Here is a 14,435-nt window from a genome sequence, read left to right as displayed (position 1 = left end):
TATAAATAAAATGTTTTTAAAAATCATTCCCACTCTCCATCCCAGACCAGTCCTGGTCTTCTGCCGGGATCAGCGTTTGGCCTGCATGACCATGCGAGTCCGGGGTCCGGACCCCGGCCTTCTGTGAGTCAGCAGCTCGTGTGATCCTCCGTTCCTCCGTAGTGACCAGTGGAGCTCGGAGCCTGCAGAGCACGCAAAGCCGGGATCTGGAGCCTGAGCTGGCAGCATGGAGGATCTTCCGCGGTAACCATCGGAGCTCAGCGCTCGGGAGATGACGCCCTGCACAGTCTGAGGGGGCTCCGAAGCTCCGGTGGAGAGGACTGGTGGGAGTCGGGGACCAACGGAGCTCCATCTTCAGTTCAATTCAATTCAACTCAAAAATACTTTATTAATCCCAAAGGGAAATTATTTGTTGTTGTAACTCGTTATCCTCATTTCATTAAGAGATGTTATAGATACTGATGGGTGTAGGCAGGAAGGATCTCTTGTAAAGGTCCATTCCACAGTGGATCCTAAGAAACTGGCTGCAGATGCCGTTCGATCCGTCCACCCAGACTTGGCTGGCCTCTCGGTTCCCTCAGGCTGTAGTACCACCCAAATGCAGGGCAGAACTCCTCCCAGTGCGATGGCCACTCCTCCCAGCAGTCTGACGAGCTCCTCGTCGATGCGGACATCCAACTTCCAAAAGCAAAATCTCAGAATGAAAGTAACAGAGCTGCTCCAACATGCAGCCACCTTGAGCGGTGCTATTCTAGAACATTCTAGAACATCTAGCTCGCTCTGTATTTTGTTGTGGGCCACCATGCACACATAAATGCCTGAACTTCAGCATTAGACCACGGTGTTGTTATTATTGTTTTTTTGTTTTGTTTTTTTGCTTTGAGTATCTTGAAATAAGATAGAAAGGCACTATATAAGTACAGTCCATTTACCATTTAAAATATTAAAAATACGTCCAGCCGCTGCTCTGAGTTCCGAATAATTGCAAAGGGCGGATCGGTGTTTTGAAAAGTTTCTGAAAGATCCAGTGACTCCTCCCCCTGACCAATCAGTGACCATCAGTGTTCTGACGTCACATTTTTCTGCCGGCTCGGCTCACTTGTGTAGGTATGGCACCATCTTGTGGGCCTTCCCTGTCTGTGCACCCTTGTGTGTATCTCATTAGTCTTGATTAATTCCACCTTCTGTTCCCAGCTGTTTGTAATCACGTCCTGTCTTAACTGTGTATTTAGGCCTGTTCTGTGAGTCTTGTCCTTTGTCGCATCATCGTTGGGTCTTCCTTGTCCTATTCTGATGTATCCTGTCCTGTTCAAGTCCCCTGAGTGTGAGTTGCTGCCATGTCAGCCATTTTGGATTAATATGATTAAATATCCATATTTTTGTACTTCCTGTGTCCTGAGTCCTGTCTGCAACTATTGGGTTTGCTCCTTTCCTGATAAATCCTGACAACTTGGTCCCCTTGCGAAGAAGGGACCAAAAAGATCCGGTTCCACAAAAAAATGACAGCGGAAAAGCGCTCAAAACCCATCTGAGACGAACCGCGCTGAAGAGGAGCTGTGGAAAAGACCCATAAGGCCCTGTTTACACAAAAATGATTTCTAGTGAAAATGGAAGAGTTTCATTGCATTTTTACAATTCATTTACACGAAAATAGCAAATGTTTCTCTGACAATGGCACAATTTGAGAACAGATTCCAGAGTGCAATGGTTCAAAACGTCCTGGTGTCCATGGTCGTGTAGACAGAACAAACAGTTCTTTTCTGTCAGGGAATCCCTGGCTCATGTGCACTATGATGCAAAACATAACAGCTTCCTACAATCCACAGATAAAGAAAATATTGACAATAGCGGATACCAGAGTACTGTTTGTGCTTCTGACTCTTCTAAATCTAACTACAGCTCTCCAACACAGTGCTCATTTTCTACCTCTTTACTTAAATCATTAAATCATCGGACGGATCTCATGCAGCTCCACTAAACAACAGTTGAACTTCGTCGTCTGTCCATAGAAATATTTCATTCTCTGCCATCTTGACCATTGTAGGTACTTTCAAGTAGAATGTTTTTTTTTTTATGCATACACACTTAGTTTCAAGTTCAAAGAACACAGCAGCAACTAGTGGCGTGGCGAGGGAATTACACCTTTTCCACATCTACCGTTCCTGTGTAAACAGAGATTGTAATTAGAATGTTTTCCTGTAAATGTGTTAATAGAAATGGGGGAAAAAAATCAATTTTCATTGGATCGTTGTCATGTAAACAGGGCCTAAGACTACACAGAGTCTGGACTTTGCTGCATTTTTTTGCACATTTATTGTTTTGTCTCAGTGTCATAACCATGAAGCAAATAACAATAAAATCATGCCAGGTCACTGTTTGCAGTCAGACACAGCTCTAATCACTTCACATTGTGAATATAATCCACTGTCACAAGGACTAAAATTACAAAGTGACAGAGAAAGAAAATAATTTAAAAAAAAATTAATGAGATAGATTTTAACAGATGAAATATAAAAATATTACTTATATTTCTATCACTATCTTATTTTCACTTGGTTAAAAAAACAAACAAACAAACTTGTCCTTGATTTCTGTCCTGGACCACGCTCTCTTCCTCCACAGGAAGGGTTGGGTAATTACTACCAAGTCTCAGGATACATCGCAAACAGTGGAGGTCTTGAAGAATCAGACAGTGTTAAACTCTGCTAGTTATTTATATGAAGTTGGGCAGCTTTCCTCCAAATACAAACCCACCCCCATCTATTTGAAATATGCACCAGATTTGTCAGCAGAAAGAAAACGTGTTGGTTTGGCAGCTCAGTTTGAGGCACACGTTTCCCTTTGTGAAGATTTGGGTGATTAGAATCACAACTTGCTGATTTGCTTCTGAAAAAGAGGTGCAATCCTTCAATGACTCAGTGTCTGAGTGTCCTACCAGGGCAGTATGTGTGCCACATGGTGTCTGTAACGTGTGACATGCCTCAGACACCATGTTCATCAAGGTTCATCCACTCATATTTACTGTTTATCACCTCCACTGCAATAACTAACAATGACCTTTTATTCTGCAGAGAAGTGTTTTCTCAAGGTCTGCCAGATGAGTATGCCTTTGTGACCACATTCAAATTCAGAAAAACCTCAAGACGTGAAGATTGGTACCTCTGGCAGATTTATGATAAATATGGAATCCCACAGGTGGGTCAATAATACGTCTGACTGTGAGTATCCTGTTTTAGATAAATTACACTCAAGATTAGGCCCAGCTCACTCATTCCTCATCATTCTTGCTACCCTGCTGGTTTGTTGCAAATAAAGTGAAACTTCTTCTTTCACTGATGTCGTCCATCAGGTGTCCATCCGTCTGGATGGCGAGAACAAGGCAGTGGAGTACAACGCTGTTGGGCTGACAAAAGATGCTGTCAGAACTGTCTTTAAAAACCCTGAAGTTGACAGTTTGTTTGACCGCAACTGGCACAAGATTGCACTCAGTGTGGAGGCAAAGTCTGTGTCCCTGTACCTGGACTGTAAACACATCCAGACTCTGCCCATTGAGGACCGGGAGGACATCGATATTCAGGGAAAGACTGTGATCGGGAAGAGGCTGTATGACAGCGTGCCGATTGATGTGCGTCTCTACACTTCCTCTCAAAACCTTTCTTCATATAAGTTTTTGTTCTTAAAGACTGATCTGTTGATCAGCTGTGTGTTTGTGTTCCTGCAGTTTGACCTCCAGAGGATGATGATTTACTGTGATTCAAAGCATGCAGAACTGGAGACCTGCTGTGATCTTCCAACTGGGCCTGTAAGTACCACTGGCTGTGGGTCCACACTGCACCTTCCAACTGAAGGTCAACCTGCACTTTAGATGAAAGAAAATAATGCATTTCACAGTTAAGGGAAGTTTTTTTTTTTTTTTCAAATCTATTACAACATTAGTCTCAGTAGTATATCCACTGTTACAAAACACTTAATGGGAGTAGACTACCACGATGTTTTCTTTCACGTTACATGGACACAAGCCAAAAGAAAAAGAAAAAAATTTCTCCAAAATTTATGAATGCCTTTTTCAAACAAGAAATACCACAAGAAAATATTTACAAGATAGAATTTAAAATGATGTGATGTTGCCAAGAAAATATATCCAAAACAGAAAACAACAACAACAACACATAAACTTAAATAAAACTAAAATTAGAAAGAAGAAAAGGAGGATGCACTTGTGCTCTTAGTTAAATTAGAGGTTGGGCTAAGACATCATCAATTTTAAAAGCTTGTGTTTTGACTGTCTTCATCAAAAAATGTAAGAAAAAATTTTTCAAAAAAATTTTTTTTACTCTGAAACTCGTTTAAAAAAGTACCATAGTCATTTTCACATGACTGCAAAACTTCAATAAAAAAGTAACTTCTGCTTATTTAAAATGACCGTTACTGTGAAAAAAGGTCTTTTAGTTGATGATTTAAACTGACGGTTTTGACATTGTTGAATACAGCAGAATCTAACACAACAATAATATTAACAATATCATATCTAATATACAGCATATCTAAAGCATACAGTTAAAACAGCCTGTATTACTCACATTTCTTTAGTTACAACAAATAGTTGATAATGAAACATTGTCTGTGAAAATTTTTAACAAATGTGATACAACTTTTTGTCTTAGCTTTAATTTTCCATCTTAAAAGCAGCAAGTTGAGTTTTAGAGAGACAGGTCAACAAGGGAAATTTTGAAACTGATTGGAGATGTAAAAACAGATAAGAAAACTAAAAAAGGAGCACATACAGCATCACCATTTAATCAGTGCGCTTACTAAATGTACTGATAATAATATAAAAAACTAAAATCTCCAGTGGGTGTACTATATAATATATGTGCTTTGTTGTTATTATCATATTATAAAAATACTGTTATATAAGTCATGTGCAACAGTTAATGTTGCACTCTTTTATTCCAGGTTAGGCCATAGTTGGGGGCTCATCCGGGATCTGAACATCCAGTTGAAATGAGAATTTTGCACCCAGACAAATACTCATTTACTCTTTATATTCCACTACTGGGCGACTGTGGCTGAATGGTTAGAGCAGTCGTCCTCCAATGCGAGAGTTGGGGGTTCGAATCCATCAGCAGTCACATGTCGAAGTGTCCCTGGGCAAGACACTGAACCCCTCATAGCCTCAGATGTGTGTCCCATCAGTGAATGAATGTGATAAAGCTCTGATTATTCTCTTTAGAATGATTTGTTCAATTATATTTGTATAGATCTAGTATAGAGCTGTATGAATGGGTACATGAGGCACAGATTGTTGTAAAGAGCTTTGAGTATCTTGAAATAAGATAGAAAGGAGATATATAAGTACAGTCCATTTACATTTAGAGGCGCTTTTTATTTATTTATTTATTTATTTATTTATTTATTTATTTATTTATTTATTTATTTATTTATTTATTTAATTTATTCATTTCATTGCATTAAAACCATAACAACTCAAAAATAATAATAAAAAAATGTATACAGTCAAAATAAAATGAAAGGCAGCAGAAGAAGAATGAATCTTATAAAATCTGCCCCTTTTTTACCCTTACTGTCTCGTTACCAAACAAAAACAAAAAGCAAGACGTGCAACAAATTCAGTGATTTAAAACAAGATCAACTAAAGAACAACATCATCAACTCAAACAATAACTTTAGTGGATTCAATTTGGAGTTTTTTGTATTCTGTCAAATAACTCTCCTTTAACATTCTCTTAAATATATGTTGAGATCTGGCATTTTTAAATGTATCGTCCAGACCATTCCATAATCTTATCCCCTGGATTACAGAGGATCGTTCTTTTAAACTAGTGCTAAAATAAGGCTTCACAAACATTTCTATCCCTTTAAGAAAATAAACACTCTCCCTTTTAATAAAATGTACTTGAATATTGACGGGCAATATGATTTTATGAGCCCTATACATAATCTGCAAAATGCTGTAATTGACCAAATCATAGAATTTCAATATCTGGAGTTGACAAAACAATACATTTGATGGATGTCTTAATTTTTGTCTGGTGATAATTCATACTGCTCTTTTCTGTCAAATAAAAAGTGGGTTTGTAATTGTTTTACATGCTTTACCCCAGACTTCGATACAGTAATTTAAATGAGGAACAATTAGTGCATTATACAACATAAATAGTGCTTTTTCATTAAATAACTCCTTTACTTTGTACAGAATTGCTATCGATTTTGCTACTTTTGTTCTTAAGTTATTTATATGAGATTTCCATGTCAATTTTTCATCAATAATAACACCCAAGAACTTCACCTCATTAACTCTAAGAATCTCAGTTCCTTCTACCATAAATGGAGCATCAACTTTTCTTTTACTATTACTGAATATCATATAATCTGTTTTATCTAGATTTAATGATAATTTATTAAGATGAAACCAATTTTGAATTTTCACAATTTCTATTTGTGTCATTTTCAGCGTTTGTTCTATATCTTTACCCTGACAAAAAAAAAGTTGTATGATCTGCAAATAAAAAACATCTAAAAAGACCTGACACATTTACTAAGTCGTTTACATATAAATTAAATAACTTGGGTCCAAGTACTGAACCCTGGGGCACTCCACACGTGATATTACAAAACTCAGATCTTCTGTCATGTAGTTGAACAAACTGTTTCCTTCCTTCTAAATAACTATTCACCCATTTTAATGCTGGCCCTCTAATACCATATCTATACAACTTCTCAAGAAGAATCCCGTGGTCTATAGTATCGAAGGCCTTCCTTAAATCAACATAAATACTAATACAACACTTTTTTTGGTCAATAGCAGTTGTTATTTGTTCCATAAATTCAATGAGTGCCATTGATGTAGAATTGTTTGGTCTAAATCCATATTGACTATTACTTAGTATATATTCTGTTTATCAACAAATCGATCCAATCTGATAACAAATAGCTTCTCCAAAATCTTGGAAAATTGTGGCAATAATGATATCGGTCTATAATTATTAAACACATGTTTCTCCCCATTTTTAAAAAGTGGAATTACTTTGGCTATTTTCATATTGTTTGGAAATATTCCTGTTGAGAATGACAGATTACATATATATACAAACGGCTCAATAACATAATTAATTATTTTTTTTTACAATCATCATATCCATGTCTATACAATCTTTTGATCTTTTGTCTGCCATATTTTTTACAATATTCAGTATTTCTTCTTTGTTGGTTCCTTCAAGAAATATACTGTTGGTACAACCTGCAACTGTAGAATTCACATTTGTATCCACTTTTGGTATTTTGTTTGCAAGACTTGGGCCAACATTTACGAAATAATGATTAAACTCATTTACAATTTCATATTGATCATGGATCTCATTACCATCCTTTACAAAGTCTTGTGGAACACTTGGTTTAGTTTCATGATTTTTCACAACACTGTTCATTATTCGCCATGTTGCTCTCATATTACCATTACTTTTGTCTAATAAATTACTATAATATTCCTTCTTTTGTTTTCTTATTATCCATACCAACTTGTTTTTATACTTCTTGTATCTTTCTTCTGCTTCTTTTGTTTTTAGTTTTAGGAAGCATGCATACAGGTGGTTCTTTTGTTTACAAGCGTTTTTTAACCCTTTAGTCATCCATGGTTTATCAACAACATTACGCTTTGGATCATTTTTTTGCACACAATTTTTTTCATACAGTGTTCCTAAAATATTAATGAATACTTCATATGCTTTGTTTACATCATCAACATATACATCCATCCAATTTTGTTTCTGTAAATCATCTATTAAATTATCACAAGCTTTTTTTGACGTGTTTATTATTTTTCTCTTATTTGGTTCTCTTTTAATATTGCATTGATGATTTTTATAAAGTGTAAAGATTGGTAAGTGATCGCTTATACCAGTGATCAAAATACCACCCGTTATTTTTCTATTTGTTATATTTGTAAAAATATTATCAATTATTGTGGCACTGTGAGTTGTAACTCTTGTAGGTTTTGATATTAATGGATAAAGATTTAAACTATTCATTGAGTTAATAAATGTAATATTGTTATGTGAGTCTATATTATTTCCTAAGTCAACATTAAAGTCACCACACAAAAAAACAGTTTTATTTGAACTCCCTTCCAACAGCTCCACGATTTGATCATTGAAGAGCTCTATATTTGACTCAGGTGATCGATATGCACAGCTTATAATTATATTTTTAGAATTCTTATTTATTATTTCAATTGTAATTATTTCCATAAGATTTTCAATTGTTACTGACATTTTGTCTTTTTTTTTTTTGCATTTTATTTCCTTATTTATAAATATAGCTACTCCACCACCTCGTTTATTCTTTCTGTTCATATAATAAAGTTCATACCCTTCAATGTTAGCAGTATTTATACTTTCCTCGTTCAGCCATGTTTCTGAGACTGCTATTGTACTAAAAGTGCCCTTTAACTGTTTTAAGTAATCTGTTATTTTTGATGAATTTGCATTTAAACTTCTGCTATTAATATGAATAATGGAGAGGTCATATTTTGTCTTTATAATATTATTAAATTTCTTTTCATTATAATATTTACAATCTTTAATTACAGGAAAAAAAATTGAATAAAGCTGATCATCTATCTCATATATTTTAAGTTCGGAGTCTTCATATGTATTCATGTCTTAATGTCTGTATTCGTCTTCATCTATATTCATTTTAACTTCTTATTTCCCAAATTGTTGTAATTTGTCTTAAATTCATCTAAATCCTTCCAGATCCTTCACTTCCTTGATCATTTTAGCCTGTGACCCTTCATTCGCTCTAATTCAGATATTTCCATTTTTTGTCCAAGTTGCTACAATTTTTTTCTGTTTCCTTAACAAAATAAAACGATTATTATTATTATTATTATTACTTAAAATACTGCAGCAAGACAAGCATTTTTGTTAAAATGATTTCTTTTTCAACTCTCGTTTTTATATTGCTTTCTCTAGATTTATAAATCTGATTAATTTCTAAGGTCGTGTGACAGTCACTTTTTAGTAAAATCTCCCTAATGATAACCAGCTTTCAGTTCGAATAATTTTTAGTGTTTTTGTTGGACTGCAACATAGGTTTAGGTTTCAAAGAGCCATATTTACATTAATTTCTAAAGTGCCACAAAATGTATTGGACCCTTAAAGTAACAATAACAACTTAAATGAATATGTATATGCTATATCCATCCATCCATCCATCCATTTTCTTTGCCCGCTTATTCCATTTTGGGTCACGGGGGTCGCTGGTGCCCATGTCCAGCAATCACTGTACGAGGGGCGGGGGACACCCTGGACGGGTCGCAAGTCCATCACAGGGACACATAGAGACAAACGAGACAAACAACCATTCACTCTCTCACTCACACCTAGGGACAATTTAGAGTTACCAATCAGCCTAACATGCATGTTTTTGGTCTGTGGGAGGAAACCCACGCATGCACGGAGAGAACATGCAAACTCCACTCAGAAAGGCCCCTGGACCGGGGTTTGAACCAGGGACCTGCTTGCTGAGAGGCAGCAGCTCTACCAGTTGTGCCACCGTGCTGCTATATGCTATATATGCATAGAAAATATATTGTGACATTGTGTCTAATTATTTATTTATTTAGAAGTGAGAAAATAAAGTACTATACTAGAGCCTAATGAAATGAACATGAAAAATGTGTTGTTAGTTTATTCACATCTAAACCAAATCATAATGGTGGCCTCAGCTAGTCATCCTTAGCCCCCAATAAATACATTTAAAGTCAGTCAATTTTACAAACAAGCTAAATTCATTAAAACATGTAGTAGTTGTGAAAAACTAACAGTTTGAAGTAAATCAAAATAATTTTCAGTGTGTCAAACAAAAACACTATCAGTCAGAAATCTTGTCAAATAAAAAATAGACAAAGCTAAAGAACCAATTATTTATCAGTATCATTGACTTCTGTATTTTAAACATATTCGAGTGGAAAGTTCATTCAAATTAGATTAATTCTGGTCCTAAAATGAAGAGATGCTCTGAGTGCTGAGTTCATCGAAACAACCTGCTGTTTGAAAAATACTAATAACAAGCGGGTCAACTGTTAAAAGTATGAATTTTTTTCAACTCAAAGTGAAACACAACTGAGTTTAGTGTTATCTTTGACCAAACTTAGGAGTCCCTAAGAAAGAGAAAGCCTGAAGGTCCTCGTGTGGCTCCAGAGCCGCAGTGTGCAGAACATTTGTCTACGAGCTAACAGCTTAAAAATCACTTTGCTACTTACCCAGGGTTACTGCATCAAAGGTGTAAATGTTTGTAGACAATGGAAATTAAAAAATGTCCAAACAATATGAGCAAGTTAATTCTCATAAATTATAAAAGTTTTTTTTAAATGTATTTTCTAATTTCAGTGCCCAAAGAAAGTTGTGACAGAGGCTCCTCCGGTGGAGATTCTCACTCCAACACCGACAGTGGCCGAGCAGAAACAAGGCCCTGAAGCCAACTGCTCCTGCCCCGCGGGGAAGAAGGTAAAACCCCTAACCCACATTTACCCCCATCTGTTTGGTCCACTCCTCAGGGGGGAGCCTTTCTGTAACGGCCTTCAGAAGACCGATGTACTTTCATTTCTCACAGGGAGACATCGGTGCACCTGGTGCTGCAGGTCCGCAGGGTGAAAAGGTCATCTACCTCTGCAGCATTGAGTGTGACAGAGAGGCTTCTGTGTTTCAGACTTTTGTTCTCATTCTGGATATGCCTACATTTTCAGGGTGACATTGGCCCTAAAGGTGCTGTCGGACCAGCAGGCATCAAAGGGGAAAAAGGAGAAACTGTATGAAATCTTAAAGTGTGCACATTCACATATTTTTATCTTCTAATGCAGAGAGAACATGAAAAACTACAGAACTTTTACTTTCTGTAAAAATGTTGAGTAAAGGCTGAGAGCTGAATGGATTTGCTGAAATTTGATGAAAAAGCTAAAGTACTTATTAAAGCTAAAATAAGCAGAAAACACTAGCTTTGAGTTAAAATAGGCTAAAAGCGAAATCTGCCAAAAAGACAGCTTAAAATAGCAAATATTATCTAAAATTTAAATATGGAAGCCTAGTTATAACCCAAAAGGCAAAAGGCTAACTAAAAGATAAAAGTAGCTAAAGTCTAGCAAAATGTTATATTTAGCTAAAGGTATGGTAAAGGGTAAAAGTAGCTAAATGATAGCTTAAGCTTAAATGTAGCAAAAGGATAGCTAATAGATAAACATATCCAAAGGCTAGCAAAAAGCTTAAAGCTAAATGGTTTTCTGAAAAGTAAAAGTAGTAAAATGATAGCTACAAGCTAAAAGTATCAAAACTCTAATTAAAAAGAGTAAATCTAAACTAAAAGTAATAAAAGTTCAGCTAAAGCTAAATGTAACAAAAAGCTAGCTAAAAGGTAATGTTGCAAAACACGAGCCTGAAGCAGTCAAAGTTTAGCTAAAAACTAAAGTAGCACAAGGCTACCTAAAACCTGAAAGTAGTTGAAGTCTAGCTAAAAGCTTAAAGTGTCAAGAGATAGTTAGTTAGTTACCAAATAACTTGCTACAAGTAGAAAAAGGCTAGCTAAAGTTTAAAGTAGCAATGCACTAGTTGAAATTATATAAAATAGCTAGCTACAGATGCCAAAAGGCTAGCTATGAGCTAAAAATAGCAAAAAATCAGCTTAAGTCTAAAAGTTGCAATAAATTAAATGTAGCAAAAACATAGCTATGAGCCCAAAGTAACATAACAATAGCTAAAAGTAGCAAAAGGGGATTAAATATATGCTGAAACAGATTTTAAGAAGAATTTATTTGAAGGAAATGAAGAGATTCTAATGTGGATATATTTTCTAATAAGGAAAATATTTGGAAGTACTTAAATATTTTGAAATGTATAAATGTTACAAAAACAAAAAAAACAGAAGTCATAGTCCTCGTCGTCAGAAAGATATGATTTATAAATGTCTTAAACAGCACAAAGATAAATAAATACATAAATTGTGAACAATAAAAATGTCAGAAAAAAATAAAAAATAAAAACGAGAGAACAAAAAGACACAAAACCTCCGGAGCGTTTCTCATTTGGCATCATCGTGCATCTCAGCTTTGCATTTAGTAAAGTTTGGATTACCCAGTACTTAATATTATTTAATGCTAATCCATCTTCATTTATTTCACACTGCATGCCTTCCAGCTATCCTGTTTCTCTTCCTGCCTCGATAATAATTGATCCTTATTGATTAATTATTTGCAGGGCGATCTAAACTCTGTCAAAGGTGGCAGAGGGGTGAAGGTAAGTGACCTGATGTGACGTTCACCTTGCATGAGCATCATTCTAACCCAAACAGATGTTTGTCTGCATGTTTGATAAGCATGTGGACCAAACATAGTTTCTTTTCTCCTCGCTGTCCTACAGTCTATATTTAACCATTTAAACACAATAAATAAACCAGGGCACGCCCCCTTTAAATGGTTTGGTGGCAGCAGTTAAAACAAGCACGGACACATCATTCAAGCCTTACTGTGACATGAGCTTCTCCTCGCCCCCCTTCAGCCTCTGCAGCTACATGCTGACAGGAAGAGTCTCACTGCTGCATTTATTTCACTCAAAATCCATTAAGGTTCTTATAAGCAGTTTTGATGCCCCATAGTAAAATATTTTCTTAGAAACAATAATAAGGTGCTAAAAATTTAAATAAAATGATTCTTTTTTTAATCAAAATAATTGAAGTAAACTCTGTTCTGACTGATAAAAAAATGTCTATACACCAAGAAAAGCAGAACATATTTCTGTATAATGTTTTATATAAGAAAGTAAAGTTAGGAGGTCATGTATTGTGGGAGCCGTGTCTGAAGAGACCAGACAGGAAAGAAGCCGCTCGGTTCAGTTCACTCAGTCCAGGATTGATCTTACTTTGTGATCATCTGTTCTAACCTTTTCTGTGAGCAGGCTACAGACTGTGGTCGTTAACTTTTCTAAAACCGAAGCAGACACATGACATAAGCTGTGTTAGTCATGTGTTAGAGTGAAAGTGAGTCTATCCCGCTCTGATTAATTCTAATTGTACCTTTAGTCAACCAGAGCAGGGAGTTTCCTGTGCAACAGCGTTACTGTTCACCGTCCTTCAAAACGTAGCGATAAAGAAAGTCTGTGTGTTAATATAGAGCTGAGGTAATTAAAGGGTAACCTTGTGTGGCTTGTAAAGTGGTTTAAGAAGCACAGGGAAGTCCTGTGGTGGGTAAGACTTCAGCATTCTGTGTAATTTAGAAGCCATTACCTCTAACGGAGGCCAACTTTGAAATTCCTCTGGATTCTTTGGCACAGACGGTGACATCACTGTACAGTCCAAAACCTTCTGAGGACAACGGAGAACCCATTGTTCCTGGAGTTTCTGGGTTGAACCAGACCATAGTGGGTCCTGGTGAAACTGGCAACAGATTCTGGCTCTTAATTCTTTACTCAAAAGGGTTCTGTTTGTCCCAGTGTGGCTCTTTATGTCTCCTTTACAGATTTCCATCTTATCTGTGTGTAATACCTTCTGTTCTGTTATTGACCAGGTTTATTAATACATGTCTAACAACCGTATGATGTTTCATAACAATTCTGAGTGGAGCTCGCAGGTTGATGTTCTGACAGCACGCTGTCGTCGCCGGCACGGGTCAGCCTGCATGCTTGTGTTTGACAGAACAAGTGCCCTAAACCCTTATCTTCTGTTCACAGGGTGATAGAGGCAGTATAGGGTTGACAGGTCCTCCTGGACAGAAAGGAGAGAAGGTGTGAAGCTGAAGATTCTGAGGACCGATTTTACTATCCGTCATTCTTGGACATAAAATGCCATGTGCTGATGATAACCACACATTTGTAATCGTTCCACAGGGTGCAGGAGGTATTCCAGGTATTGATGGCTTACCTGGTGACAAAGGAGACAAAGTAAGAATCAGAGCGTGTATAATGAAAACAATACAGGAGTATATTGTGTAAAAGCCTAAATGTTGATGTGTTCTTTGCAATTAGGGTGAATCAGGCCTGCCCGGTGTTTCAGGATTACCAGGTCCAGCTGGACTAAAGGTGGGTCTGGTTTTTCTAATCACTTCAGGCAAACAAAGAAGGTTTTTCCTTCAGTGCAAAGTGTTAACAAGTCAAGTCAAAACTCAGCTCTGTACAACCACATTTCACTGATATCTAATCTGGTATATCATCCATCCATCCATCCATCCATCCATTCATCCATCCATCTATCCATCCATCCATTCATCCATTCATTAATCCATTCATCCATCCATCCATCAATCCATCCATTCATCCATCCACTCATCCATCCATCCATTCATCCATGCATGCGTGCATCCATCCATCCATCCATCCATTCATCCATCCATCCATCATCCATCCATTCATCCATCCATCCATCCATCCATC

At 36.5% G+C, this 14,435-nt stretch overlaps 1 protein-coding gene across 1 annotated transcript in view; it reads left to right on the top strand.

Annotated features, from left to right (window-relative positions):
- Positions 1-14,435, top strand: part of col22a1 (collagen, type XXII, alpha 1) — a 132,145-nt gene that overhangs the window by 32,002 nt on the left and 85,708 nt on the right. The window contains exons 5-14 of the mRNA XM_037692817.1: positions 3,072-3,195; positions 3,350-3,625; positions 3,722-3,802; positions 10,413-10,529; positions 10,636-10,680; positions 10,769-10,831; positions 12,270-12,308; positions 13,737-13,790; positions 13,893-13,946; positions 14,031-14,084. Coding sequence (XP_037548745.1) covers positions 3,072-3,195; positions 3,350-3,625; positions 3,722-3,802; positions 10,413-10,529; positions 10,636-10,680; positions 10,769-10,831; positions 12,270-12,308; positions 13,737-13,790; positions 13,893-13,946; positions 14,031-14,084 — 907 coding nt within the window. The remainder of the gene's footprint in view (positions 1-3,071; positions 3,196-3,349; positions 3,626-3,721; positions 3,803-10,412; positions 10,530-10,635; positions 10,681-10,768; positions 10,832-12,269; positions 12,309-13,736; positions 13,791-13,892; positions 13,947-14,030; positions 14,085-14,435) is intronic.

Source organism: Nematolebias whitei, chromosome 19 (assembly GCF_014905685.2).
Source record: "Nematolebias whitei isolate Nwh7 chromosome 19, NemWhi1, whole genome shotgun sequence".
Classification (NCBI taxonomy): Eukaryota; Metazoa; Chordata; class Actinopteri; order Cyprinodontiformes; family Rivulidae; genus Nematolebias; species Nematolebias whitei.
Note: the sequence above shows the minus strand (reverse complement) of the source record. Positions and strands in the feature narration are given on the sequence as shown.